Here is a 27443-nt window from a genome sequence, read left to right on the forward strand (position 1 = left end):
TCATTTGAGCTTCTTTTCTGCTGTTTCAATTTCTTTATAAAAGCAATTGAATCCTGTATCTTCGATGAGAAAATAGACAAAAAGCACAAGAATTTCTAAGAGATTAGCACTTGAACAAGAAAGGAAAGTAACAAAATAACAAATAAATAAATAATCAACCAAGTTCAAGAACAACAGCAAATTTGTTGGACAAACAGTGCATGGAACCAAAGCTCATCTAATTTTTGCCGGCTTTCAACTTGAACACATTCTTTCTACTAAAATGTGAAAACATATTTACAACATTTCCATAGTACAACTTACCGAAACTCGATCTAGATTTCAATTTGGAAAAAAAAAAAAAAAAACATCTCTTTCTCTACAACTGAAAAGAAAATATTAAGATATTACACAGGAGATTTCACTAATTCACATAAAAAGATGAAAAAAAAAAGAGAGAAAAAGACAGCAACTTTACAGCTGCAATGTCAACTTAAGGAGAGAGGTGCTTATCATGCAGATGTCTTGCCACACCATGCAATTGTGCCGATTCTCCCTGCAAAAAAAGCATGGAAACCTTAACTATTTTATGGAATGGAATGAAGGCTTACACACCATTGTCCTCACTAATTTGGTAAATACCATATCCGGTAGACTGTCTTGTAATCCATAACAACCATCTATGGTTGGTGATCTAAAGTCTATCTGCCCCTGCAAGTGTGAAACCACAATATATGAAACGTCGTCATTTCTTTGAACTATATAATATCACCACATGTCTATCTATGTGCACAATGACTCCATTAATAATGTGCCATACAATTGCCTGCATGCTCTGTTGAGTGCCATAATAACTATCACTGCTTGGTGCAATTGAATGTAATTGTCCCTGCAAAAGTTATGAAACCTCAGTAAATATTTATAATCAAGTTAAATTGTTATTATATATACATAGTAAAACTTCTTAGCGAATACATTATGTATATAATTATGACATGCCATACCAGGCCCTGCATGCCCTGTTGATTGCCATAATAACTATCACGTGTTGCCATCACTGAGTTCAATCTTCCCTGTAGCAAGAGACACATTGTATTATTCTTAAATACAGAAACAAAATTTACATTCTAATATATTTAGGCTAATAAAATATAGAAAATTGTACCAATCTTTGCATGGTCTGTTGAGTGCCATAAGTGTCAAAAGCCGGTGCTCTTGAGCTCAGTTGTTCCTACAACAATTACAAAATTGTACTTTGAAAAACAGAACATTATTCAATTTGTTATGTTCAAATTCATACTATGCCATACCATTCCTTGAATGCTCTGTTGTGCAATAAAGGAACCATCTAGCGTTGGTGCTCTTAACTGTCCCTACATCAAGAAATATGGCTATTAAATAATCGTGACATTCAAACAGCAGATAATCCATTGCAAATAAATCAAATTTAAAATCTATATATGACAAACCATATCTTGCAAACTGTTTTCAATCCCAGAATTTGTTACTTTTGGCTCCAAATGAATCTGCAACATGTAGAAAGGCTTACCTTAACTAATTATTCACTTAAAATAACTTGCAACTACAATGTGAATTAGAATGTAAAAATGCCACCCTCCATGTAACAAACCTTTCTTTTTTTATTTGCATTTTTTTTCTTGCTTGTTCTGGTAGCATGAGCATCAAGCATTCTGAGCATAGACATTGTATTGTTACCTTGATCCTCCTCTTCTATGTCATGAATACCATAAGTTGCTGATATGTTGGCATTTACAGCACTCTGAATAGAGTTATTCACACCCACACATTCTCTCAGAGCTTCATCCAAGGCACGAAAAGCAATATTGTAACTATCTTGAGACAATGAACCTTCCTCACCCAATTTAATGGCTCTTTGACAAAGATCATTGTAACGCTGTACCCTAGATTGAACCCCTTCTAATCCTTGTCTCATTGTATGCCTACTTTTTGCATCCTTTGTCCACCGCTTCAATACGTAGTGAGATGGGATGTTGGAGACACCTGAAATTTGGAGAACAATCATTGCATGTCTGCAAAGGAAACCTTTATACTCATACGAGTGACATAAACAAGAAATTTCTAACTTTCTCTCATTCCATGACACTAAGAAATCTTGTTGCTCTTCGAAGTCTTGGACCCTATATGTTATGGTTGTCTCATCTTCTTTTTCCATTTTAGGATGACATGCAACTACTCCCAAAACCTCGACTTGAAATTTCCTAAATATTGCATGTGTATAGATGGTTGACATTTGTTTTTCAAAAGGTGAAGGAGATCTCAGTGCAGGTTGTTTATGCCATGTATCCAAATCTGCTTTGGCTTCTTCCTCATACCTATCCTGTAGAACTACAACGTAGTGTTCTACAAATTCTTTCAATGTTGTTTTCCTATGAATATATCTGTCCAAGGAAGAGTTTATACTCTCAGATCGTTGAGCTGTAGACATCCCAGCAAAAAATGTATCATTCATGTAATAAGGCACCCAATATTTACGGTCTTCATATAATGATTGAAACCACTCGTCTGTTTTTAGCTCAAACCTGTCTACCATTTTCCACCATCGCTTTTCAAACTGCTCCTCTGTACATGACCTGTAAATGCATTTGTTAAATTTTTTCATAAAATTTTCATGCCGTTTGGTTATATGACCAAGCTTTTCAGGTATTTTCCTCAATATATGCCATAAACAAAAACAATGACGTGTATTTGGAAAGATTTCTGCTATGGCTGCTTTTAAGGCTTTGTCTTGATCAGTAACTATAACATTTGGAGCTCTTCCACCCATTGAACGAAGCCATGTATTCATTAACCATAAAAATGTAGATGTAGTTTCATCAGCAATAAGTGCAAATCCAAACAGTGTGAACTGATAGTGATGGTTCACTCCAATAAAAGGAACCAATGGCATTTTATATTTACTTGAGATGTATGTTGTATCAAAACAAACTACATCACCAAAATTGATATAATCTTGTCTACCTTTGGCATCAACCCAGAATACATTTCTTAGACGTTGTTCTTCATTCAAATCCATTGCATAAAAGAAGTTGGAATTCTCATCTTGCATATCCATAAAGTGCTCAAGCATAGCTTGCATATCACCCCCTTCTAAAACCAAATATCGTCCTTTATCAAACTCATTTATAATATCTTTATTTGGATAACCAAAATCTTGATTCCCATCAGGTTGCTTGGACATCAAAGCATACATTTTTCTCCTTCGCTTGATGGCATGTAAAGCATCAATATTTATATTCCTATGACTTCGAAAGAAATGAGCTTGGGATGGTAAAAGCTCATGGTTATGATCCTTGATAAAATTATGTATAACCCATTTGCCATCTTGTCTTCTCTTAACATGCATGCTAGCCTTGCAATCCGTCTTTGAGCAAGGTCGTGGATTGATGACTTTACTGGACTCATGCTTACTTCCATATCTTGAACATGCATACTTTGCATCAATAAACTCACCAGATATCTTTGAACGACGACTATTTTTTATTGAGATGCCAAATCCCATTGATTTAGCATACTCTTTATAACATGAATAAGCTGCTCCTTTTGACTCAAATTCCATACCAATATGGGGTTCTGCATTTGCACCTCCCTTAACAATAGATTCCACCATGGAAGAATTCACATCCACTTCGCCACTATGTATTTCTCCATCATCTACTGTAATCCCACCCTCATTTGGTCCAACATTTTCTGCTTCATGCTCTCCTGAAGGTTGTTCAAGATCTATTGCCATGCAAGAGTAATTCTTTTCTTGGTGACTCTTTCGCTATAGTACCTGAAACATAAAATGAAACGCACTTAGACATTATAACCTATAATAAGATCAAAGAATTATATAAGAAAATCCCAATTATTTGATCCAGTTCTGAGATGTATATTGGACATTGAAAGAACCACCTACAAAATTCAACTCTAAATCAAACCCCATCATCATTTTATGTGAAGCTTGTTTATACAATTAGAGGACTTATTTGCTGCATCTGGGCATATAATTAATTGAATGCAGCATAACCAATTCGGTTTTGGAGTTTGAAATAATGCATGTTGTCTAGTGATATAATTCAGGTCTGCCTTAGAGTTCGGCCTGACTGAGTTCAGTTATGTAGAAGAAGAAAGAGTGATAAAGAAAGAGAGAAAGAGAGAAAGAGAGAAGAGAGAATTCTGGTTCGAACTGAAAGAGTCAACTTGACTTCTCCCAGCTTGTTAAAACATAACTGAAAAGACCTATGTGCCCTTACTTAAGTTAAGAGCACATGTTTCAACACAACATTACACATCAGCAACATCAATCAAGGTATAAAGACAGAAATACCCCTACGCTAACACTCCCCCTCAAGCTGGTGAGTATATATCATATACTCCCAGCTTGTTACATATGTAGTCCACTCTTCCCCGACTCAAGCCTTTTGTAAATAAGTCAGCCCACTGATTTCCTGTATTAACATGTATAGTGTCTAGCTCTCCATTCAGCACCTTCTCCCTCACAAAGTGACAGTCAACCTCAATGTGCTTGGTTCTTTCATGAAACACTGGATTAGAGGAGATATGAACTGTAGCCTGATTATCACAATAGAGCTTCATTGGAGTGTTAATGTTGTACCCTACTTCCTGTAGAAGGTTCCTTAGCCACACTAATTCACAAGTGGTATGCGCCATAGCCCTATATTCTGCTTCTGCACTGCTTCTTGCCACAACCGTCTTCTTCTTACTTTTCCATGTCACCAGGTTACCTCCCAGAAACGTGCAATAGCCTGTAGTAGACCGCCTATCAGACATAGAACCGGCCCAATCAGCATCAGAATACCCTTCTATTTCAAGTTTTCCCCCACTCTTGTATCAGACCGCGACCCGGGGCCCCTTTTAGATACTTCACAATTCTCAGAACCGCATTCCAATGAGGAATCAGAGGTTTTTGCATGAACTGGCTTACCACACTAACTGCAAATGAGATGTCTGGTCTAGTAATGATTAGGTAGTTCAGTTTGCCCACAAGTCGTCGGTATCTGCCAGGGTCTTCAAACACTTCACCCATATCACTGCTTAGCTTGGTATTTGTGTCCATGGGTGTTTCAGCTGGTTTGGCACCCAACAAGCATGTTTCTTTCAGCAAATCAAGCACATACTTCCTCTGGCACAGGTTAATCCCATACTTGGATCTCGCTACCTCTATCCCCAAGAAATATTTCAGTTTACCCAGATCCTTTGTTTGAAAGTGATCCTGCAGATAAGTCTTCATCCTGTCAATACAAATGCTATCATTCCCAGTAATAACAATATCATCTACATACACCACCAACAGTATTTTTCCTCCCGGAGAGTCATGACTAAATACAGAATGGTCAACTTTGCACTGTTTCATGCCAAACTTCTTTACCACCTCACTGAACCTACCAAACCATGCTCGAGGAGACTGTTTAAGCCCATATATAGCCTTCCTTAGTCTGCACACCTTACCATCCTCCCCCTAAAAAACAAACCATGGAGGTTGCTCCATGTAGACCTCCTCGAGTAAGTCACCATGCAAAAAGGCATTCTTGATATCAAGCTGATATAGTGGCCACTCATACATGGCTGCAAGAGAGACCACAACACGAACTAACCCTATCTTAGCAACCGGTGAGAAAGTCTCTGTGTAGTCAATGCCATATGTTTGGGAGTACCCTTTTAAAACTAATCGCGCTTTCAGGCGTTCAACACTACCATCAGGCAGATACTTAACCGTATAAACCCACTTACAACCAACAGCTTGCTTCCCAGGAGGAAGAGCAGTGAGGTCCCAAGTATGATTATGATGAAGGGCTGAGAGTTCTTCTTCCATGGCACGGCACCACCCTGGAGAGGCAAGGGCTTCCTGGACATCTTTAGGAACAATAACTGATGATAACAAGGTAACAAACTGGCGAAGGGAAGCGGAAAGGTGAGTAAAAGAAACATAATTAGAAATGGGATGAAGGGTGCAAGTACGTTTACCTTTCCGCAAAGCAATGGGTAGATCAATCTCAGATGCTAAGTGGGGGTCTGGTGCCGGATCCGTCGACGGAGATGTAGCCGGAGGAGTAGTAGCTGGTGCACGTGGGCGATGTGTATACACATGACGGATAGGTGGGCGTTCAACAGGTGGTGGCACCGAAGGCAAGGATTTGGTCACGACTGGAACAAAGGGAGGAGGATCGACAACGGGAAGTGGAAGAGGAGGAGGTGATGAGGAGGAAAAAGCATCACCAGACCCCAAAAAGAACGGAGTAGACTCAAAGAAACTGACATCAGCACACACAAAGGACCGTCGAGAACCAGGATGATAACACCTATACCCTTTCTGGGTCCGAGAATAGCCAAGGAAGATGCACTTGAGAGAACGGGCATCAAACTTGTCGTTCCCGGGACCCAAATTATGGACAAAACAGACACCCAAAAACTCTCGGCGTAAGAGGAAACGGAGACAAAGTGGGAAACAAGACCTGAAACGGAGACTGACCATCAAGGATGAACGTGGGCATCCGATTAATCAGAAAACAAGAGGTAAGCACTGTATCACTCCAAAAAGGTTTGGGAACATGCATGTGATGCATTAGGGATCTTGCTGTTTCAAGAAGATGGCGATTCTTTCTCTCAGCCACCCTGTATTGTTGTGGGGTGTAGGTACACGAGGTCTGATGTATAATGCCGTGTTGGTCTAGGTATTCCTGAAATGATGAGGATAAATATTTGCGGCCATTATCAGAACGAAAAACTTTGATGTGGGTACAAAATTGGTTACGAATTTCAGCATAAAATTTTTGAAAAATGGTAAACAATTCACTTCTTTCTTTCATTAAATAGAGCCACGTCATCCTTGAAAAATCATCCACAAAAATGACAAAATATTTGTATCCATTATATGACATTACTTTATAAGGACCCCAAACATCTGAATGAACTAAAGAAAAAGGACTCGACACACGGTTATCAACCCTAGAACTAAAGGGAACACGATGGTGTTTCCCAAACTGACACAACTCACAATCCAAAACAGAAAGCTGACTCAAGGACGGAACTAAGGACTTCAAGACTTTGAGCGACGGATGACCAAATCAGTAGTGCCACTAGAGAGGAGAAAGAGATGACTGGAGAGCTGTTGAAGTTCTACCACCACCACCTGCTTCATGCCCTCCACCAATTTTCATCCCCATCTTGAGATCCTGAAAGACACACATAGAAGGATAAAAGGTAATGGAGCAGTTAAGTGATTTGGTCAGCTTACTAACAGACATAAGGTTAAAAGGCAATTTAGGAACATACAGAACTGATGAGAGGGATACAGGATCTAGGTCAACATTACCAACACCACAAATTGAGGATGTGGAACCATTAGCAAGGGTAACAGATTGTGATGTTGAGCAATGAGATAAGGAGGAAAACACACCTGGAGTTCCAGTCATGTGATCGGAGGCTCCAGAGTCAATGATCCAGGGATTGGGTGTAGATGCCAGACAAGCCATACCTGAGTGAGCAAAAGTCGTCATGTTCTGCTGTGATTGGATAAACCTCTCATATTCATCACGAGGAACACTCACCATCTCCTTCATGGGACCATCTGTGGATGTAGGAGGCAACTGGTGAGATGAATGATTCTCCTGTCTAAAGCTGGAACTTGAGTCACCAATCGCGGCATGATTGGCCCAGGTTGAGGGAGGACCATGTAAATCATAACAATAGTTGATGGTATGTCCATCCATACCACAATGAGTGCACTTCCTCGGGCCTGAGTTACGTCCTCTACCACGGGCTCCCCCTGAAACTCTGCTCCCAGTACGACCACCACCACGATTATAAGTAGACCCACCATTGCCACTTCGGCCATATGCAGAACCACTACCAACACCACGGCCAGACTAAGCTCCCCGAGCTCCACCTCTACCACCACGGCCTCTTGATGCAGCAAAGGCAGATCTATCTGAGATATTAGAGTTCTCAGTAGATCCGATAGAAATCCTCCGAAGTCGAGCAAATACCTCTTCTAGGGATGGAAGAGCTGATCCCCCTAATATCTGAGCTCGTACTAGTTCATATTCAGACTTTAGTCCCACCAAAAATCTAGTCACATCAAGCTGCTCTCTTTGTTGTTGCTGAATCTTGACATCAGAAGTAAGAGTATGATAGACATTCAACTCATTACGTATGTTCCTCATGTTGGCATAGTACTCCTCAAGACTCTGATTGCCCTGTTGCAAATTAAAGTACTCTTGATAAAGCTGATAAACTCTGGTTGTATTGTCCTGCCCCGAATACAATTTCTTCGCATGGTCCCACACATCTTTGGCAGTATCAAGGAACATGAAGTTCACACTAATCCTGGGTTCCATACTGTTCCACAACCATGTGATGATTTGAGCATCCTCTTGCTCCCAGTCTTCATACTCGTGAGAGTCAGAGGAGGGTTTGTCCTCTCTGATGTGTTTTACCTTCTTCTTTGCCTTCAGAAAGACTTCAACGGATTTAGCCCAAGGCACATAATTCTCTCCATTTAACTTAATGGAGGTCATCTGAACATTCAAGTAGTCTGTAGGCACCATCACACTAGGTTTATAATCATTATTGTCTCCCATTATGTTATCACCAATTCTGCACGCTTTCTGAATTCTATTATCACTGAGATCTGCACACTCCACACCACTAGGTCACACCTGTCACACTGATTGCAGCACTAATTGTTGCTGGAATGTGTGCTCTTTACACCACAAACCCTAAATCACACCTGTCACATTGATTTCAGCACTTGTTGTTGCTGAAAAGTGTGCTCACACCACAAACCCTACTCCTACAACTACCTGAAATCTCACCACTATATGATCATATCTCTTCCTTCAAAATGCACAAAGAAACCAGCATAAACCCTAGCCCTAACTGGCCGAAACCCTAGCAAATGGTCTGAAACACACCTTCTATTTAATCCATAACAGATATCATGCACTGAAGTCTCTTACCTTATCGCTGAAGTAACACCCATGCGAGCAGGAGAGCAGTCCACACACAACAGCCGCTTCACACACAACAGCCACACACAGTTCGGCCCTCTATTCTTCCTCTACTAGGAGAGGGCGATCTCAGAAATCACAGCAACCGACCACATACGACCTGACTGGAAGCATAGAGACCCCCAAGGGAAGAGGGCGATCACTCCTTTTCAGCCCTTTCCCTTATCTTCAATCGAACACAGAAAAAAAAAAAAAAAAAAGAAAACCCTAGATAGGGTGCGTAGAGAATGAACCCTAGGCAAGCAGAAATCTAGGCAAATTTAACCTAGCTCTGATACCATGATATAATTCAGGTCTGCCTTAGAGTTCGGCCTGACTGAGTTCAGTTATGTAGAAGAAGAAAGAGTGATAAAGAAAGAGAGAAAGAGAGAAAGAGAGAAAGAGAGAAGAGAGAATTCTGGTTCGAACTGAAAGAGTCAACTTGACTTCTCCCAGTCGGCCAATAGGTATTTATACTATTATTAAAACATAACTGAAAAGACCTATGTGCCCTTACTTAAGTTAAGAGCACATGTTTCAACACAACATTACAGATCAGCAACATCAATCAAGGTATAAAGACAGAAATACCCCTACGCTAACATCTAGTATGTACAATTTCTTATCCTATCTAACAATAAAGTAATAAACATTATGAGTAATGAGTTAATTAACAAGAGGAAAAGAAAAAACTTTCAAAATTGGCACATTATATGCTATGTAGTATGTTAATATTATTATGAGGGGCAATATTATCTTTGTATTTTACATTTAATATAAAAGTTCATCCAGGCCACTCAACCCCTAACTTGTCCCCCAACATTTCACTATCTTCTCTTCCTCATTAAACATGCTATGTAGTATGGGTCCCATTCAAATATTCAACCTCTTTGATTCACAACAGAACAAGAAAATAGAAGGAATGCCACCCCACAACATAATGAGTTTTGTCCCCAAATTAGTGTATTTTGTGTAAAGTACATTATGTGGATTGCTACCACTTATTGTTATCTTGCTCCTTTGCTGCTAATATTTGGAATTGGGTCTTTATGTTATTTGGGTGCAGGTGGAACTTGCCCTCTAAAGTAATTCTATTTTTTGATCCATCTACTTTTGGGCAGCCGACTAAAAGAAGGAAACTAATGTGAAAGTGCATCAGAGCAGCCACTGTGGACTATTTGGGAGGAAAGGAATGCTAGAATATTCCAAGAAAATGAAAGAAGCATCAAAGAAGTAAAGGAATGTATGTTGACAAGGACAATTCTTTGGCTGAAAACTTTAGATTTGTTTAAGGATTACTCCTTTGATGATCTTCAAAAAAGTTGGGCAGAGGTGGCCTCCACAGCCTCCAAAAAGAATATATTAGAGGCAGTTTCAGACCTCCTACAGAGGGTGTGGTAAAGCTGAATTTTGACGGGAGCAGTCAAGGTAATCCAGGACTTTCGGGGATAGGAGGAATCTTAAGAGGTAAGGACAGCAACATCCTATCCCTGTTTTCAGGTCCAGTGGGAGTTGGTGATTCTACAAGGGCTGAGATACTGGCTGCAGTAAAAGGAATACAGTTTGCCAACCAACTAGGAGTGGAAATTTGATGGTTGAGGGAGACTCTAAGGTGGTAGTGGGCTGGCTGTCAAATCTAGATACAGTCTTCTGGGGATACAGGGATCTTCTCAAGAAAGTTAAGTGACTCACAAGGAACATGTCAGCCAGTTTTCAGTGGGTTAGCAGATCGGCAAATGCTATGATTCTTTGGCTAAACAAGGGGTTTCAAGGGCTCAATTATTTTGGGCTACCTTATGATTGTATCCTGTTAAGATTATGGTTATGTTCTCATCTCTAAGGGGAGGTAACATTATATATTTCCTATACCCTTCATTACAAATGATAGCTATAGAGACAAAGATTACTCTTATTATCACATCATCCTCAACACTCTTTAATTGATTTATAGCCTTTTTGTCCATCATATCTTACTTGTATTAATTAAACATAAGCATGATAAGCCAATGGCTCAATACAATCCCCCTTCCCACACCCCCCCTTTTTTTTTATCAATAACTGTGGATTGAATTAATATTAAAAATATGAAAAAATTACAGGGCAAGGGGGCTAAACAATCTTAGCTTCCAAGAACAACCATTAAACATCAAAAGAACAAAAATTACAAGACAGCCCAAAAAATAGAATGTCTGTTCACCCCTTGTCTAGCTAGACCATCTGCCAAAGAGTTCGCACTTCTTTTTACCCATTTGTATTGGATTTCCATGTCCTTAGTCAGCCACTTGAATTTCCTCTTTTTTTTTGATAATTGAAATAATTTTATTAATCAGCAATAGACAATAGTACAAAGTCCCCAAGGAAAGGCACGAGTTGCAACCTCTCCGGGCTAGTTAAGTACAAAGTTCCAAATTAATAACAACTTACATAGAAGCACAAAAAAGATCTTCCCTAGAAACCCCTTGTTTGGCTAAAGCATCAGCCAAAGAATTAGCAGACCTACTAACCCATTTTACCTCAACTCTCATATTGCTGGTTAACCACTTTACTTTTTTGATGAGATCTTTGTAGACCCAAATGGTGGTATCCAAGTTTAGGAGCCACCTTGTTACCACCTGAGAGTCCCCTTCAACTAGGAGATGCTCCACCCCAAGCTGGTTGGCGATCTGAATTCCTTGTACTGCAGCAAGGATTTCTGCCCTTGTGGAATCCCCCACTCCCACCGGTCCTGAGAATAGGGAAATTATGTTGCTGTCCTTATTTCTCAGGATACCCCCTATACCTGAAGGCCTGGGGTTGCCTTGGCTGCTTCCTTCAAAGTTCAGCTTGATGACACCTTCCAAAGGCGGAATCCATTCTGATAGAATTCTATCATTCTTTGTTGAAGTGTTAGCTATTACTAGCCAATTCCTCCACAAATCATCAAAGGATAAGTCATCAAAGATATCCACAGTTTTCAGCCAATGGAGACAGAAGGAAAGGGGAAAGTAGTGGTAGGTGCAAGGGGTTTAAAAAGAAGAGGAATGAAGATTCTTAGTTGAAATGTGAGGGGAATTGGGAGTGCAAGGAAGAGGGCGACAATAAAAGAGGTAATAAGACGGTGTGACCCAGACATTGTGCTGCTACAAGAGTCTAAGAGAATGGAGTTTAATGATAAACGGGCAAGGAGTGTATGGAAAGCCAGGTGAATTAGCTGGGTGGTTGCTCCCTCGTGGGGTGCTTCCGGGGGGATTGTAACAATGTGGAAGAGGGATGTGGTGGAAGGTCTGGAGGAGTTGATCAGAAAGTACTCGGTTCTAATGAAGTTTAAGCAGCAAGAGGATGACTATACATGGGTGCTCACAAATGTTTACGGACCAAAGGACTATAGAGAGAGAGAGAGGAGTTGTGGGAGGAATTGGCTGATGTTAGAGGGTTGTGGGATGGGCCTTGGTCCATGGGTGGGGATTTCAATGTGATCAAATTCTCGGAGGAGTCCAATAAGGTTAACCAGAGGGTGACAAAAAGCATGAGGAAGTTTAACAGTTTTGTGGATGCCTTTGAGCTTAAAGAGATTCCCCTAGTCCATAAGACATTTACATGGTCAAATCTCCAATCTAGACCCATTTGCTCTAAACTGGATAGATTCCTGTTCTCTTTGGATTGGGAAAAACATTGGGGAACCTTGGCTTCTAGAGCTCTCCCAAGGGTGACCTCAGATTACTGGCTCATAGTATTATGTAAGGAGGAAAGAAGGTGTGGAGGTCCTACCCCCTTTAGATTTGAAAATATGTGGTTACCTCATCCAGGGTTTACTAACAAAGTGAGGGAGTGGTGGCATGACTGTAACCCACTGGTGGAATGGGAGGGGATGAGATTCCATAAGAAACTACAATTCTTGAAAGCAAGAATCAAGGAGTGGAACTTGATGGAGTTTGGGAGGATAGAAGAAAGAAAGGGAGATCTAATGGATAAGATTGAAAGCCTTGACTCTAAAGAAGAAAGGGGAGAATTTGGAGAGGAAGACAATGATCTCAGGAGAGATTTGAGAAGACAGCTAGAGGATTGTTTGCACAAGAAGGAAATTAGTTGGAGGCAAAAATCTCGGTGTAAGTGGTTGCAAGAGGGCTACAGAAACCCTATGTATTTCCATTCTCTAGCAAATGGCAGGAGAAGGAAGAACTTTATCTCTATAGAGAACACTGATGTGGGCCCCACAGCTATGGTCCCACTGTGTTCGTAGGGTAGAATGTGTTCTAGTCATCCTAGGGTTAGCTGGTGGTCAGTTGGTTAGTTCAATTGTTATTTATTTCAGTTTTATTTTGTTCTATTTGTTATGTAAATACTAAGGGCAGATTTGTCCTTTCCATGTAATGAGCATAACCTATAAATACTAAAGAAAAGTGGCGGTGGCAAAACATTAAGATTCTGTCCCTCCTTTCAACCCTTGTGTTCTACTGCTCTCTCTTCTCTATACTTTTTCTTCTATTTTCGAACCTGAAATCTATTAGGGTTCAAGGCTGATAGCAGTCTTGAACGTCTACTTGGTATCAGAGCTAGGGTTTCTCATGCGAGTCTAGTCCAGCCGACCACATGAGAACCATCTAGGGCTGAAAGCTGAGAAAGTAGAGTTTGTTGACTGATTCTTGGAGATCGCCAGAGGGTTTAGTAGTTGTTGAAGATTTGCCACGGTTGCAGAGTGTTGGTGATCAGGAAGAATCAGAGAAGGCTAGGGTTCGGGTAACCTTGGAAGGCAGTGAACAACATTCTCTTGTAAGTTTTTTATTTTTTGAGAGAAGTACTATCAGAGAAAATAGGTTGAACCTATCTAGAAAGGGCAACCGAACCACTCTAGGGTTTTCTTCCTTCTATTCTCTAGGCTTTTGTCTTAACCCTGCTGCAAACCCTAATGCTGGGCCGAGCCTTGTGATCTACCTGTGAAGCTCTTCTTAAGTTTTCTCCTCAACATTGATCAGTTTTAGGGTTTCATATTAACCCTACTACAAGTCTTATCTGTACGGTACTGCCTGGAATGTGTGGCTGAGAATTTTCTTTTAAGGACTGATTAAAACCCTAATTCTGCTTCAGCATATCAGATTATTCTCCAAGCTGTTTTCAGATTTTTTTGGGGTTTCGAACTCTTCTAAGGGGTGAAAACTGTACGGACTGTTGCTGTTGTGTTTGCTAATTGGTTTCAGATCAGACTTATACTTGTTTCATGCACATATACCGTGAATACAGATTGGTTCTATACTGATTTTTTATTGTGATTGATAGTCCAAGTGCTGTTCTTTGACTATAGTAACCCTAATTTTTGAGACTACTGGTTCTTGACCGAAATGGAGTTTAAGAATCAGGCAGAAGGCAGTTTTGGAAACAGCAGTTATGGTGGTGTTTCTGAGACAGGTTTTCATATTACAACCGTAAGATTTGATGGATCAAACTATTTGGAATGGGCCCAATCAGCCATGATGGCTATTGGGGGAAGGGTTAAAGTAGGGTATCTCTAGGGAGATGTGAAAGAACCCTCCAAGGGAGACCCCATGTATACCAAGTGGGTCCAAGAAAACTACTTGGTTATGACATGGTTGTGTAATTCTATGCAGCCTCATATTAGTCGAAATTACTTGTGGGCAAAGACAGCCAAGGAGATATGGGATGTTATGAAAGAAACTTACTCCTAACCCCTTAATGTTGCCAGAGCATATGAATTGAAATGTGAAGTGAATACTCTTAAATAAGGAGAGAAACCGGTTTCGGTCTACTTCTCTACCTTGAAGTCCCTGTGGCATGAGATTGATCACTTAGAGACTCATGAGTGGGAGAGTCCCAAAGATGCACAGACCCATAAAAAGCACATCGAGACAAACAGGGTGTTTGAGTTTCTGGCAGGCCTGAATTCAGAGTATGATATTGTGCGGCAACAGATTTTGACCAAAGATAGTGTGACCCTCTCTCAGGCATACTCCTTAGTGCATAGTGAAGAGACCAGGAGGAAAGTCATGATGCAACCTCAGCCTCTTACACCAGCCCTTGTAGCTGTTAAACCCAAATCAGGGGGTGATTCAGAGAGGGACAGGAAGAAGGAAGATAAAAGGGATGTGGTATGTGAGCATTGTAAGAAACACAAACACACAAAAGAAACATGTTGGAAGTTGCATCCTCATTTGGTCCCAGCAAAGTTGAGAAGCAAGAAGGGTAATGCTCATGTGATCGTGACTACTGATTCAGCATCCTCGTTTGGCACAAGAGGCACACCCTTAGAGACCTTAGTTGTAGTTCGGGTTGCTCTAATACAGTTGGAAAAGGAAGTTGGGAACTCAACTCAGTCACCGTAGTCACCATCAGCCCCTGCCACATCTGCTTTCGCACATTCAGGTACTCGAGCCTCAGCCTACCATGCCTCAGCTCCAGGTACTACTGAACCCTGTTGGGTAATAGATTCAGGTGCATCCGACCATATGACTAGCTTGCCTTCATTGTTTACCACTTATCATTTATCTTCTGGTAGGGACAAAGTATCTATTGCTGATGGCTCTCTTGTCCCCATTTCTAGCAAGGGTAACATCAAGCTGTCAGATACTATCTCCTTGTCTTCTGTCTTGCATGTTCCTAAACTTGATACTAACCTTCTTTCAGTTAGTAGTATTACCAAACATATGAACTGCTCAGTAACTTTCTTCCCTGACCGATGTGTTTTTCAGGACCTGGAGAGGAAGAAGGTGATTGGGACTGGCCGTGAGACGAATGGGATCTATCTGCTCGGGGAGAGTTCTCGTCGGGAAGAGTCAGTGGATAAGAAGTCACTTGTTTCTCAGATTGTGAGTCCGGTTATGCTTTGGCATAACCGATTGGGTCATTTGTCTTTTCGATCCTTGAAGAGTCTATTTCCTATTTTGTTTGAGTCTGTAGAGTTGTCCCAGTTGAAATGTGAAAGTTGTGAGTTTGCTAAACATTGTAGAAACTCTTATTCATTGAGTAATAAAAGGAGTAATAGTTCTTTTGATATTGTGCATACTGATGTTTGGGGGCCATATCACATCCCTTCTATCAGTGGGTACAGATACTTTTTGCTATTTGTTGATGACCATACTCGGTTTTCTTGGGTTTATCTTATGCGTTCACGAGATGAGGTTCCCGCCCTGACCCAAAACTTCCACCAAATGATCCTAACCCAGTTTGATGCCAAGATCAAAGTTCTTAGATCTGATAATGCAAAGGAATACTTTGCTAAACCACTGGCATCTTACCTTCTTAATCATGGGGTTATCCACCAGAGCACTTGCCCTCATACACCTCAGCAGAATGGGGTTGCAGAAAGGAAGAATAGGCACATCTTGGAGGTGGCTAGAAGTTTTATGTTTACCTCCAATGTCCCTATTCGCTTTTGGGGTGATGCTATCCTCACGGCGGTATATCGTATTAATCGGGTTCCTTCCCGGGTTCTTGCTATGAAACCTCATTTTTCCCTTCTATACCCAAATGAGGAGTTGTTTACTGTTCCCCTTAAAACATTTGGTTGTACCCGTTTTGTTCAGCTTCTCGGACCCCATCACTCCAAGTTCGAACCAAAGGCCTCCAAATGCATCTTTCTTGGTTATGCGCAAACTCAAAAGGGTTATTGTTGCTATGATCCTGTCTCAGGGAAGAAGTTTGTCTCCATGGATGTCACTTTCTTTGAGGAGACGCCCTATTATTCTCGGGTTTCTCCTCAGGGGGAGAGCAGTGAGAGTGGGGATTTGGGTCCTTTTCTTTAGGGGGAGCGTAGTGAGGGTAAGGTTGATACTTTTGGGATTGTTCCTTTACCTATTTCATTGGGTGATGAGGGCTGTAGTAGTGAGGGTGGTCAGAGGGATCAGGAGTTGAGAGTCTATCACAGGCGATGCAGGCAGGTTGATCCCAGTCATCAGCAGTCCAGGCCAGTTCCAACCTCTTTTGCGGCTCCAAGTCCAGGTATTACAGTCCTAGGGCCCACAAAGACTCCTTCCATTGTTGCCACTTCACCTCCTGCAGACGACCTTGACCTTCCCATTGCCGTCCGTAAAGGGAAACGGCATTGCACCACATCTACAGCCCACTGCATTTCCCAGTTTTTATCCTATGATCGCCTATCTCCCTCCTACAGGTCCTATCTTACTTCCATTGCTAATGTCCCTATTCCAAGAACAATGCAAGAAGCCCTATCAGTCCCGGAGTGGAGAGGTGCAATGCAAATTGAAATGGATGCCCTGTTGAAAAATAATACCTGGGAGCTAGTTGATCTGCCCAAAGGAAAGAAACCAGTTGGATGAAGATGGGTATTTACTGTGAAGCACAATGCGGATGGCTCCATTGAGAGGTACAAAGCTCGGATAGTTGCAAAAGGGTTCACCCAGACTTATGGTATAGATTACTTGGAGACCTTTGCCTCGGTAGCCAAGATGACCACCATTCGAGTTCTATTATCTCTTGCAGCAAGCCACACTTGGCCTTTGTACCAAATGGAGGTTAAAAATGCTTTTCTGAATGGAGACCTGCAGGAAGAGGTTTACATGCAGTTGCCTCCTGGATTCTATGATACAGAGACAGGTAAGAAGGTTTGCCGGCTCAATAAGGCATTGTATGGTTTGAAGCAATCACCTAGAGCTTGGTTCGATAGATTCAGACTAGCCCTTGGGAAGTTCGGTTATGTACATGCCCAGTCAGATCATACACTGTTCATCAAGAGGGTGGAGTCCTCTCTAACACTACTTGCAGTTTATGTTGATGATATTGTGGTGACAGGAAATGATAGCCATGAGATTGAGTCTCTCAAACAGCTCCTTCATCAAGAGTTTGAGGTGAAAGATCTTGGTGCACTACGGTATTTTTTGGGTATTGAGGTTGCTAGATCTAACTAGGGGATCTTTGTCTCTCAGAGGAAATATGTTCTAGATCTGTTGGCGAAAACTGGAAAGTTAGGTGTCAAGCCTGCAGATACACCCATTGAACAGAACCACAGGATTAGTGCAGAGAGTGGGGAGCCTCTTGAAGACAAAGTTATGTTCCAGCGATTAGTGGGAAAGCTCCTATATCTCTGCCTCACTCGGCCAGATATCAGTTATGCAGTTAGTGTTGTCAACCAGTACATGCATTCTCCTAGAACCACGCACCTTCTTGCAGCAGAAAGAATATTAGCATACTTGAAGAGATGCCCGGGTAGAGGTATACTGTTCAAGAACAATGACCACATGAAGGTGGAGGTCTATACGGATGTCGATTGGGCTGGGAGTGTTGATGACAAAAGGTCTACCTCTAGATATTGTGCCCTTGTGGGAGGTAACCTTGTCTCTTGGAGGAGTAAAAAATAGAGTGTTGTCTCCCGATCTAGTGCTGAAGTTGAATACAGGTCAATGGCTAACGGAGTGGCTGAAATTCTATGGCGGCAGTAGAACATTAAGATTCTGTCCCTCCTTTCAACCCTTGTGTTCTACTGCTCTCTCTTCTCTTTCTCCTCTCTTCTCTATACTTTTTCTTCTATTTTCAAACCTGAAATCTATTAGGGTTCAAGGCTGATAGCAGTCTTGAACGTCTACCATCTCCAAATTGGTAGTAGATGGAGTCGAGTTAGTACAACAAGAGGAGATTGCCAGGGCCTGTGTGGAGCACTTCAAATCTATTCTAAGAAGGCCTGTGAGTAGAAGGGTGTGGGTAGAAGGTTTGGACTGGCCAGATGTAGGGGTAGAAAATAGGAGAAGGTTCAAAAGAAACTTTACTCGAAAAGAGATCAAGGAGGCTGTGTTTTCTATGGATAGAACAAAAGCTCAAGGGCCGGATGGGTTCACAATGGCTTTTTATCAGGACTGTTGGGATATCTTGAAAGATGATCTCTTGTGGGTGTTTGAGGAGTTTTTCAGGAAAGGAATTGTCAATCCGGGTGTGAACTCTACATTTATAGCCTTAATTCCAAAAAAGAAAGATGCATCCCACCCGAAGGATTTTAGGCCAATTAGTTTGGTTAATAGCTTGTATAAAATCATTGCAAAAGTGTTGTCTTTGAGGCTGAAGAAGGTACTGCCCGATATCATTGCACACTATCAAGGAGCCTTTCTGAGTGGAAGACAAATTACACTCTCATTAGTGTGCAATGATATCGAGCCTTTCTGAGTGGAAGACAAATTTCTGGGTGGTCTGTAAGTTGGACTTGGAAAAGGCTTATGACTTGGTGGACTGGGATTTCTTGAGGAAAGTTTTGACTAAATTTGGGTTTGGGGCTAGAGGGTGCAAGTGGATCATGGGTTGTGTCAGGAGTTGTCATTATTCAGTGCTAGTGAATGGGACAGTGGTAGAGTTCTTTCCAGCCAGTAGGGGTATAAGACAAGGACACCCCCTGTCTCCTTTCTTGTTCATTCTAATTGCAGAGGTTTTGGGGAAACTGATTCACATAGCAGATTCTAGGGGGCTCATTAGAGGCTGGAGAGTTGGGAGGGTGGAAACCCCCCTCACTCACTTACAGTTTGTTGATGACACGATTCTATTTTGTGAAAGCGGTAATATGAGTTTTATTAGGAACTTGAAGTTGGTGATACAACTATTTGAGCAAATGTCTAACTTGAAGGTTAACCTTGGGAAAAGCTGTGTAGTGGGGGTAAACTTGGAGGAGGGAGAGATCAGGGAGAGTGCTGAAGTGTTGGGGTGTGAAGTTTCGGGGTGGCCTTTGAACTACTTAGGGTTGCCATTAGGTGATAATCCCATGAGAGAGAGCTTTTGGAACCCAGTGGTGGAAAGGTTTGAAAAAAGACTGGTATCCTGGAAAAAGAACTACCTCTCTCTCGGTGGGAGAATTACACTAATTAAGGCCACGCTTGCCAACTTACCCATCTTTTTACTATCGGTGTTTAAAATCCCAGTGAAGGTTGCTAACAGATTAGAGAAGCTAATGAGAGATTTCCTGTGGGAGACAGGAGAGGAGAAGAGGGATCACAGAGTTAGCTGAGAGATAGTATGTAGGAGTAAGTCTTGTGGTGGCGTGGGGCTTGGGAGTATCAGGAGAAGGAATATGACAAAGTTGGGGAAGTGGTTGTGGAGGTTCCCTATGGAGAAGGAGAAGTTATGGGCTAGAATAGTGGCAAGTATACATGGGCTGGAGTACAATGGATGGGACGCTGGAATCAAAGCTAGGGCCACAAGCAATTCTCCTTGGAAAGCCATTCATGACCTGCTACCAGTTTTCTCCCCTAATATCAGGTATGACTTGAATTCCGGTAACTCCATAAAATTTTGGGAACAAACCTGGGTGGGGAGCGCCCCTTTAAAGGATCAGTTTCCTTTTTTATATGCTCTTTCTGATTTGAAAAATGAGTCAATCTCATCTTTCACCACCCCGTCCTCTTCAACTTCTGGGATTAGGTGGAACTTGGGTCTAAGAAGGGATTTGAGGGACTCAGACCTCAACAGTATTTCGAGCCTTATTGCACTTCTTGATAACGCTGTCTTAGACCCCACTAGGGCGGATTCTAGAATTTGGACACCTACCCCCAATGGCATCTTCTCTTGTGCTTTGTTCTTCAAAGTCTTAAGTTAGTCCACCAGTCCTACCTTCCCCAATGGCATCTTCAAAGTCTTCTCTTGTGCTTTGTTCTCCTGTTGGTGAGGTTTGGTGCAGAGCAATACCTCCTAGGGTTGGTAGTTTTTGTTGGGAAGCCTATCTGGAAAGAAACAACATTGATGATCTACTCCAAAAGAAGAGACCCAATACTTGCTTGTCACCTCAGTGGTGTGTTCTATGTAAAGCGGATGGGAGACTGGTTTTCACCTACTGGTGTCTTGCCACTTTGCGAGGTCAATTTGGGATTGGGCTTCCTCCTTATTTGGATGCAGCTGGAATCCCCCATCAGACTTGCAGGGCCTTTTCTCTCCTACCTTTTTTAGGTGGCGGATAAAAAGGGGAAGGATAATGTGGAGAGGACTAAGGGCTGCAGTATGTTGGACACTGTGGGAAGAAAGAAACTCCAGGATATTCTCAAAAACCCAGAGAGGAGCAGCAGATCTGAGGGCTATCATACATATTAGGGCGGTACAGTGGCTGAAATCTTTGGAACTATTCACAGATTACACTATGGATGACATGTTGAGGAAGTGGGGTGAAATTGTAAATTGCACACAGACCAAGTCAGTAATGAATGTGGCTTGGACTCCCCCACCTAGTGGATTCTTGAAATTAAGCTTTGATGGTTATAGTAGGGGAAATCCGGGACAATCGGGGATTGGAGGTGTTTTTAGGGACGAAAATGGGGTCACCTCTGCCATGTTCTCAGGCCCAATTGGAGTGGGTGACTCCCTTAGAACTGAGATCTTTGCAGTTATGGAAGGAGTCCGGAAAGCTAAGGAGTTGAACATCAAGAAACTCACAATTGAAGGGGATTCAAAGGTAGTGATAGGGTAGCTGACTAAAGATCAAAATGGTTTATGGAAGTACAACAATGAGAGGAGGAAATTCATGTGGCTGGTGCGGGAGATGGAAGTTAAGACATGTTGGGTTAAAAAATCGGCTAATTCCCTAGCTGATGGTTTAGCTAAACAAGGGGCAGAAAAGGATTCAATGTTTTGGGCTAAGCTGTAACTTTAGTGTCTTCTTTTCTCTTTTTTTCTTCTTTTTTTTCCTTTCATGAGGCTCTTTGTGGCTCTTGGAAGATAAGTGTGTTTGTCTTCCTCCTGTAAATTTTCTACTGATGATTTAATGAAAGTGTTATTGATCAAAAAAAAAAAAGACGATGGTAGACGGATTTTACTGTCTACCTAAGGAGCCAACATTGTCACATGCTCCTTTAATTGTCACACGCCCCCCTCACCCTTGGGTCTTTTAAGCATAGCCCACTTAACTTTTCGGGCTTACTGGGCCCAAAATTACGATTTAGAGATGGGCCTGCTAGTTGGACTCCCGTGGATATTCCTGAGGCTACCAATACCTCTGCCCTTCCTTCATTTGAATCATTCAAAATATTTTGTTTGGCGCCAGAAGCAGCCTTGTGTCACACGTCTCCCAATAGTCTGCCCTTTTCAAAATACCTCTGCCCTTCCTTCTATTGGTTGTCAAACCTTTACCTTGTGTCACACGTCTCCCAATAGTCTCCTGACCCAAATCTTTTGGACTGCCTAAAGGTAGAGTTTCCATTACCTTGTGTCACACTTGAATTTCCTCTTTTCATTACTGTAATTCCAAAGTCTAAGACTATCCTCTTTCAGCCAGTTTACCACCACTTTAGAATCTCCTTCTATGATCAACTTGTTAATATGCATATCCTTGATGCTTTGTACCCCTTCAAGAGCTGCAAGAATCTCAGCTCTCAAAGAATCTCCCACCCCAACTGGTCCAGAATGCATAGCTAACAAATTGCCTTGTTCATCTCTTATTACTCCACCTATTCCAGATGGCCCTGGATTGCCCAAGCTGCTGCCATCAAAGTTCAGTTTAACAAAGTCATGGAGTAGGGGGATCCAACAAACATTTGAGGCCTTCCTCATTGGAACAAGTTCTACTATCTCCTTCCACTTTCTTTGCAGCTCATCAATTGAGAATTCTGCAAACATAGCCAAGGTTTTTAGCCAGTGTATAACCCTAATATGGATGACCTCCAGCATTGCTTCCAAACTTCTCTCCTTATCTGTAAATATTCGTGAATTTCTCTCCTCCCAAATAGTCCAACAGACTGCAGCCCTCATACACCTCCACATAAACTTGGCCTTTTTTGTTGGCCGAAACGGCATAAATGTGAAAAGGCTTTGCACATTCGAAGGGGGGGGGGGGGTCCACCTGCACCCAAACAAAGAAGTACACCACTCCCAAATGATGTTAGTGAACCGACAGGAGATTAGTAAGTGATATCCAAATTCACCGTCAGCTTTACAGAGGACACACCAGTGAGAACAAAAACAACTATTGGGTCTTTTTCTTTGAAGTAAATCTTCTGTGTTAACTCTTTCCAAAAAGGCTTCCCAATAGAAGCTCCCAACCTTAGGAGGTATAGGATGACACCACACCTCTTTAATAGGGAAAGACAAGCCAGAAGAAGAAGAATGTGTGAGAGCACTAAAGAAAGAGGCACAAGTGAAAGAACCAGAGGGGGTGAGAGTCCAAATTCTACTATCTGCCTTTGTTGGTTCTAGGAACACCCCTTCAAGAATGGATAACAGTGATGAGATACCACCAAGCTCTGTATCCCTGATATATCTTCGCAGGCCCAAGTTCCAGCTGACCCCAGAAATAGAATTAGAAGGAACAATGAATGAAGACACCGGTTCATTTTTAAAAGTGGAAAGGGCAAAAAGGCTTGGGAATTGGTCTTTTAGGGTGGAGTCCCCAATCCAAACATATTTCCAAAAATTAATGAGATTGCCTGAGTGCAAGTCATACCTGATCCATGGAGCTTCCCACACCCCCTTTCACTATGCTGTCACTAGTCAAGTTAGCTCTATATCCAGTTGAACGAGGGGTTTAATTTAGAACTAAAGGACTACTCTCTAAGGCTCTCTAGATCTCTCCTTCATCTAATCGTTGACAATCTGAGAGTATCCCTCAAGAACCTGGAGGAGAGATAATAACTATCAAACTGAATCCTCTAATGCCACTAGCCTAGAACATGCAAGGATGATCACACTCCATTGGTGTGTCTCTAAGTATAAATGCAATACTTGAAGGTCCTGCACACCCCAGGGAACAACCATCAAAATAACTTGATGGCAGCTCTATATGAGAAACCCACTCTTTATCAATCACATCTGAGAGGAGCAAACCTCATTGTCCCAATTCCTAACCATCATGTCCACCTTTTTTTTTTGGTAAACAACCATCATGCCCACTGTAATGCCTCTAAAGGTCTCCAAAATCAGGACCCAAGGAATAACCTGAACAGTAATTCTCTCCTTTGCAACCTGAACTGACTTTTCTTGATCCTGAAAGTCATTGCATTTCTTTCTTCCAATACTCCTTGAGAGTTGAGACCCTGACCACTCCATGCAATAGTGCTCTCCACAAAAACTTCCCCTCAAGATTTCACATGGTGGCTATGTCATTCCCCAAGTACATTCTGGGTTTAAACTTTAAAGGTTTTGGATATTAAAGAGCTAAAAGAAATGGTCCTAGACCTTAGTCACAAAATAATGGTGTGCTCAGCCTTCTAAATCACTTCTCAACGTGGGCTTCTTTAATCCTTACCTTCAAAGATTCAAAATACATTGTTAGGTTGCAGGTTCATATGACCAATAGAAGCACCATGATTTGCAACATCTGTAAGAACCTGGCATCATGTTAAAATTGAACTTACCAAATAACCTATTGGGGCTATTCAACCAAGAATGAACCAGAGGTAAGAACAGTCAACCCATGAGAAGCACATGTTGCATTATGTTAAAATTAATGAGAAAATTGTTGGAAATATTCAAAGTTAATTACGAATGCTATACAACTTTTAATTCTTTTGTTTACAAAAGATAATTACGTAATCCAGTTTGTGACACTTATAACATGAATTAGAATTAAAGCGTGATACTAAATACTTCACCACTAGATCAAATTTTACAACTAGTTATTGAGATGTGAAAAGAGCATCAGTATCCTCAAATTGGATTAATATCTTAATGAGGTAAAGCTCATTTTAAAGGCTAGATACTGATTCTTAATTGATAATTTACTGGAACTATGCTGTGATCACCAAGCAGGTAAGCTTTAAAAGGAGAGAAAAACGAGAGCAAAGCAAAAAGAAAAGGACCCAAACGACAATTATTCCCAGACCAAAAATACCACAGAATTTAGAAAATGTAGACTAAAAAACCCGGAAAAAAATAACTTAGAAACACCAATACTAGAACATAGGGTTGAATTCCAAGACATTAAAACGGTCTGAAAGACTGAAACTAATTATAAAGTTATTCTTATAAAAAAATTGTAATGTTATTAAATGAATTCATGATTAACAGAAATGAAGCATATAATAAATATTTTCTGTTGAGATGGGAAATTTTCATTTTTTGGAAAAATAAATGAAACCCAAAAAGAAATTTAACCATGAAGTCAGTTATAGTAATCAGACATAACATTATACACACAGAAATGGTGAGATTACAACAGCACATGCTTTGAAGAATCACAGTCTCTCTACAAGTAGAAATAGACAAAACAAACAACAGAGTGATGAAAGCTTGAAATTAGACCTGAACATGGAACAAAGTGAAGATCCTCGCGAGTGGGTTTGGGCGAGTGAATTCGAGGATTTCAGCGACTGTGTTTGGACGAGTTGTGCGGAAAAAGAGATCCTCGATCGTTGATGGTTGGCCAGGTTAGGGTTTAGAGAAGAGATTGCCCCACTCGATTCTTCACTCGCCGACCACTTACCACTGATTAGTTGTCAATGGATCGGGTCGGGTTTATAACAGTCCCGAACCGATTATTAATCGGGAGATTCGGAACAAAATCATAAACGCAGAACCGTCCCTAACCGGATTAAACCCGATTTTACTATATCATAGTCGAACCCTTATTTATTATATACTAGCGAAGTAACCCGTGCTCGGTCCAACTTCATCTAAATTTGTAAGAAAAATAAATCCATTAATCAAATATATGATTTTGTTGTAGAAAAAAATGGGACGAATTAATTTGAAAAAACGAAATTCAATTAATAGGCACTAAATTAGGATTTCTAAAGTTCATGAGAAGAGAAACAAAACTCTATCAAATTTCATGACGTAAACAAATGTGGGCACTAAATTAGTGTTTTCTCTGTAATTTTGCTTTCAGTCTTGTAGCTTCTCCCTGTGATCTCTCAGGCGGATTTCCTTACTACTCAGCATGTATAAAAATCAAAAAATGTGCATCTTTCTCTCATTTCCTTCTTGTGATTCGAAGAGCTGCATGCATTGTTTGCTTCACTCGCCTTCCCTATACTCTCATGCTATAACGAAACCCAAAGACATTAAAATCAGTTGCTTTTTCTACTGAAGAATATAGGTTTTATGTCTGATCTGATGAGTGATAGATGATGACTCTGGCAGCTACACACCGGCTGCATATTATGACCCCCACGTAGCACTATTTCTATTTTTCCTTTCTCTGATAATTTTCGGAGCTTTCTAAGGTCTACCTCCTCTCTCTCTCTCTCTCTCTCTCTCTCTCTGTAAAATCTAACCTACATACATTCATTTGTATATTCTCAGTTTCTCACTTCTCAGTAGTAGTACAGGCCACGGAGTTACATGCAGACATTATTATTTAGATTCAAGGCCAGAGAATGGGGTTAGTCTTACTTGCGGGAAGCTCACATTAATTGTAGACATTATTATTTAGATTTAATTAAGGCCATAGAAGAGAAGGAGCCCAGCAATACCAGAGTGGCCGTGACAGTGAAGCGGCAAGCGTAGCTAGCCGAGCCGTCGTGGATGCTAACAACGTGAACCATGCCATCACCATCGAAGAAATGGTGACCGAAAGTAAAACAAAAACAAAACACACAAGACGCGATAACAGATCTTGCCTGGGTGGATTTTGGCCCTGAGATACAATTCTATGCAGGGGAGTTTCGATTGATATCAGATTACCTCCTCGAGCAGCAATAGTGGTCGGGGGTTATGTCTAAGATGTTGATGAAAGGGGAGCTAATTCTGATGTGATCTTCACCTGAACTTGAGAGGGATACTTCTGATAGATCTCACTATGGTTGGCTCGTGAGAAACCACCAAAACTCCGATTGGAAATGAGGGTGCCGCGCCGCCGCTGTTCGGGTGTCACGAGGTTAGGGAAGATGAACAGTGGCTAAACGATAGATGGAGGGGAGAATGGAAAAGAGAAAAAAGAAAAAAAAAAAAAAAGAGAGAGAAGAAAAACGGAGTGGAACCAGAGGTGGAGAATGACTTTGGTGCCGCCGCTCTGCGTTCTATTGAGGAAGAAGACGAACAATGTATCAGTGCGAAGAAAAGATGCCTGCGCCGGTGGGATGGGCAGAGAGGTTTTGTTCGGATGTTGTTCACACGCGAATAAAGATTTCACGTGCGGATGCCTTATCCTGCTGGAAGAGATTTACGCACGAGAAGAAAAAATTCACGTGCGGATACCTTATCCTGTGTATCCTGTGGGAAGGAAGGGCCCCGTCGTGAAGGGATCTGCTCTTCACAAATGGGCGCCTCACAGGCACATCCACCATGCATTGGCATCTCCTGTGAATAATAACCAATAAGTATGGGAGAAGTTCCCAATGCATGATAGGATGTGTGTGTGAGGCGCCAGGTGTGAGGAGCAGACCCGGTCTCCTTCCTGCCTTAGTATATATAATATATATAAAGTGATTAGGTCCCATGTCACCAGCCTTCTTCTCTTATTTCCCCTTCTCTCTTCTTTCTTTAAACCTTTCTCCTTTCTCCTTTACCCCTTTCTAGTTTTCTCATTCACTCTCTTTCTTCTTCTTCCCTACCCAACCCAACCCACCCATTTAGTCACATGGCAAGGGA

The 27443-nt window shown here is 41.4% G+C and overlaps 1 protein-coding gene across 10 annotated transcripts; it reads right to left on the minus strand.

Moving 5' to 3' along the window:
- Positions 1-221: 221 nt before the first annotated feature.
- On the minus strand, positions 222-26867 carry FAR1 (FRS (FAR1 Related Sequences) transcription factor family). 10 transcript variants are annotated; one of them, XM_088891839.1, is made up of 9 exons: positions 26617-26867; positions 1610-3793; positions 1449-1505; positions 1290-1352; positions 1145-1210; positions 984-1052; positions 800-868; positions 622-690; positions 222-535 (listed from the first exon to the last, which is right to left on the minus strand). In XM_088891839.1, the coding sequence occupies exons 2-9, from the start codon at positions 3749-3751 to the stop codon at positions 473-475; spliced, it is 2598 nt and encodes an 865-aa protein (XP_088747965.1). In that variant the 5' UTR covers positions 3752-3793; positions 26617-26867; the 3' UTR covers positions 222-472. The 10 variants fall into 10 exon arrangements, 8 of the variants coding, with proteins under 8 accessions (XP_088747965.1, XP_088747966.1, XP_010260560.1 ...); XM_088891840.1 differs by having other exon boundaries at positions 26327-26867; XM_010262258.2 differs by lacking the exon at positions 26617-26867 and adding an exon at positions 25155-25294 and having other exon boundaries at positions 1290-1346.
- Between the last annotated feature and the right edge of the window lie 576 nt (positions 26868-27443).

The sequence above is a fragment of the Nelumbo nucifera genome, chromosome 7 (assembly GCF_055504915.1).
Source record: "Nelumbo nucifera cultivar China Antique chromosome 7, China Antique-T2T, whole genome shotgun sequence".
Classification (NCBI taxonomy): domain Eukaryota; kingdom Viridiplantae; phylum Streptophyta; class Magnoliopsida; order Proteales; family Nelumbonaceae; genus Nelumbo; species Nelumbo nucifera.

Excerpts from the sequence above, each read along its gene's own strand:
- FAR1 (XM_088891839.1), bottom strand. The coding sequence starts at position 3,751 with ATGGCAATAGATCTTGAACAACCTTCAGGAGAGCATGAAGCAGAAAAT. Across the intron at positions 1,211-1,289 it reads AACAGAGCATTCAAGGAATG|GAACAACTGAGCTCAAGAGC; the intron begins GTATGGCATAGT and ends TAATTGTTGTAG. Across the intron at positions 1,053-1,144 it reads AACAGACCATGCAAAGATTG|GGAAGATTGAACTCAGTGAT; the intron begins GTACAATTTTCT and ends CTCTTGCTACAG.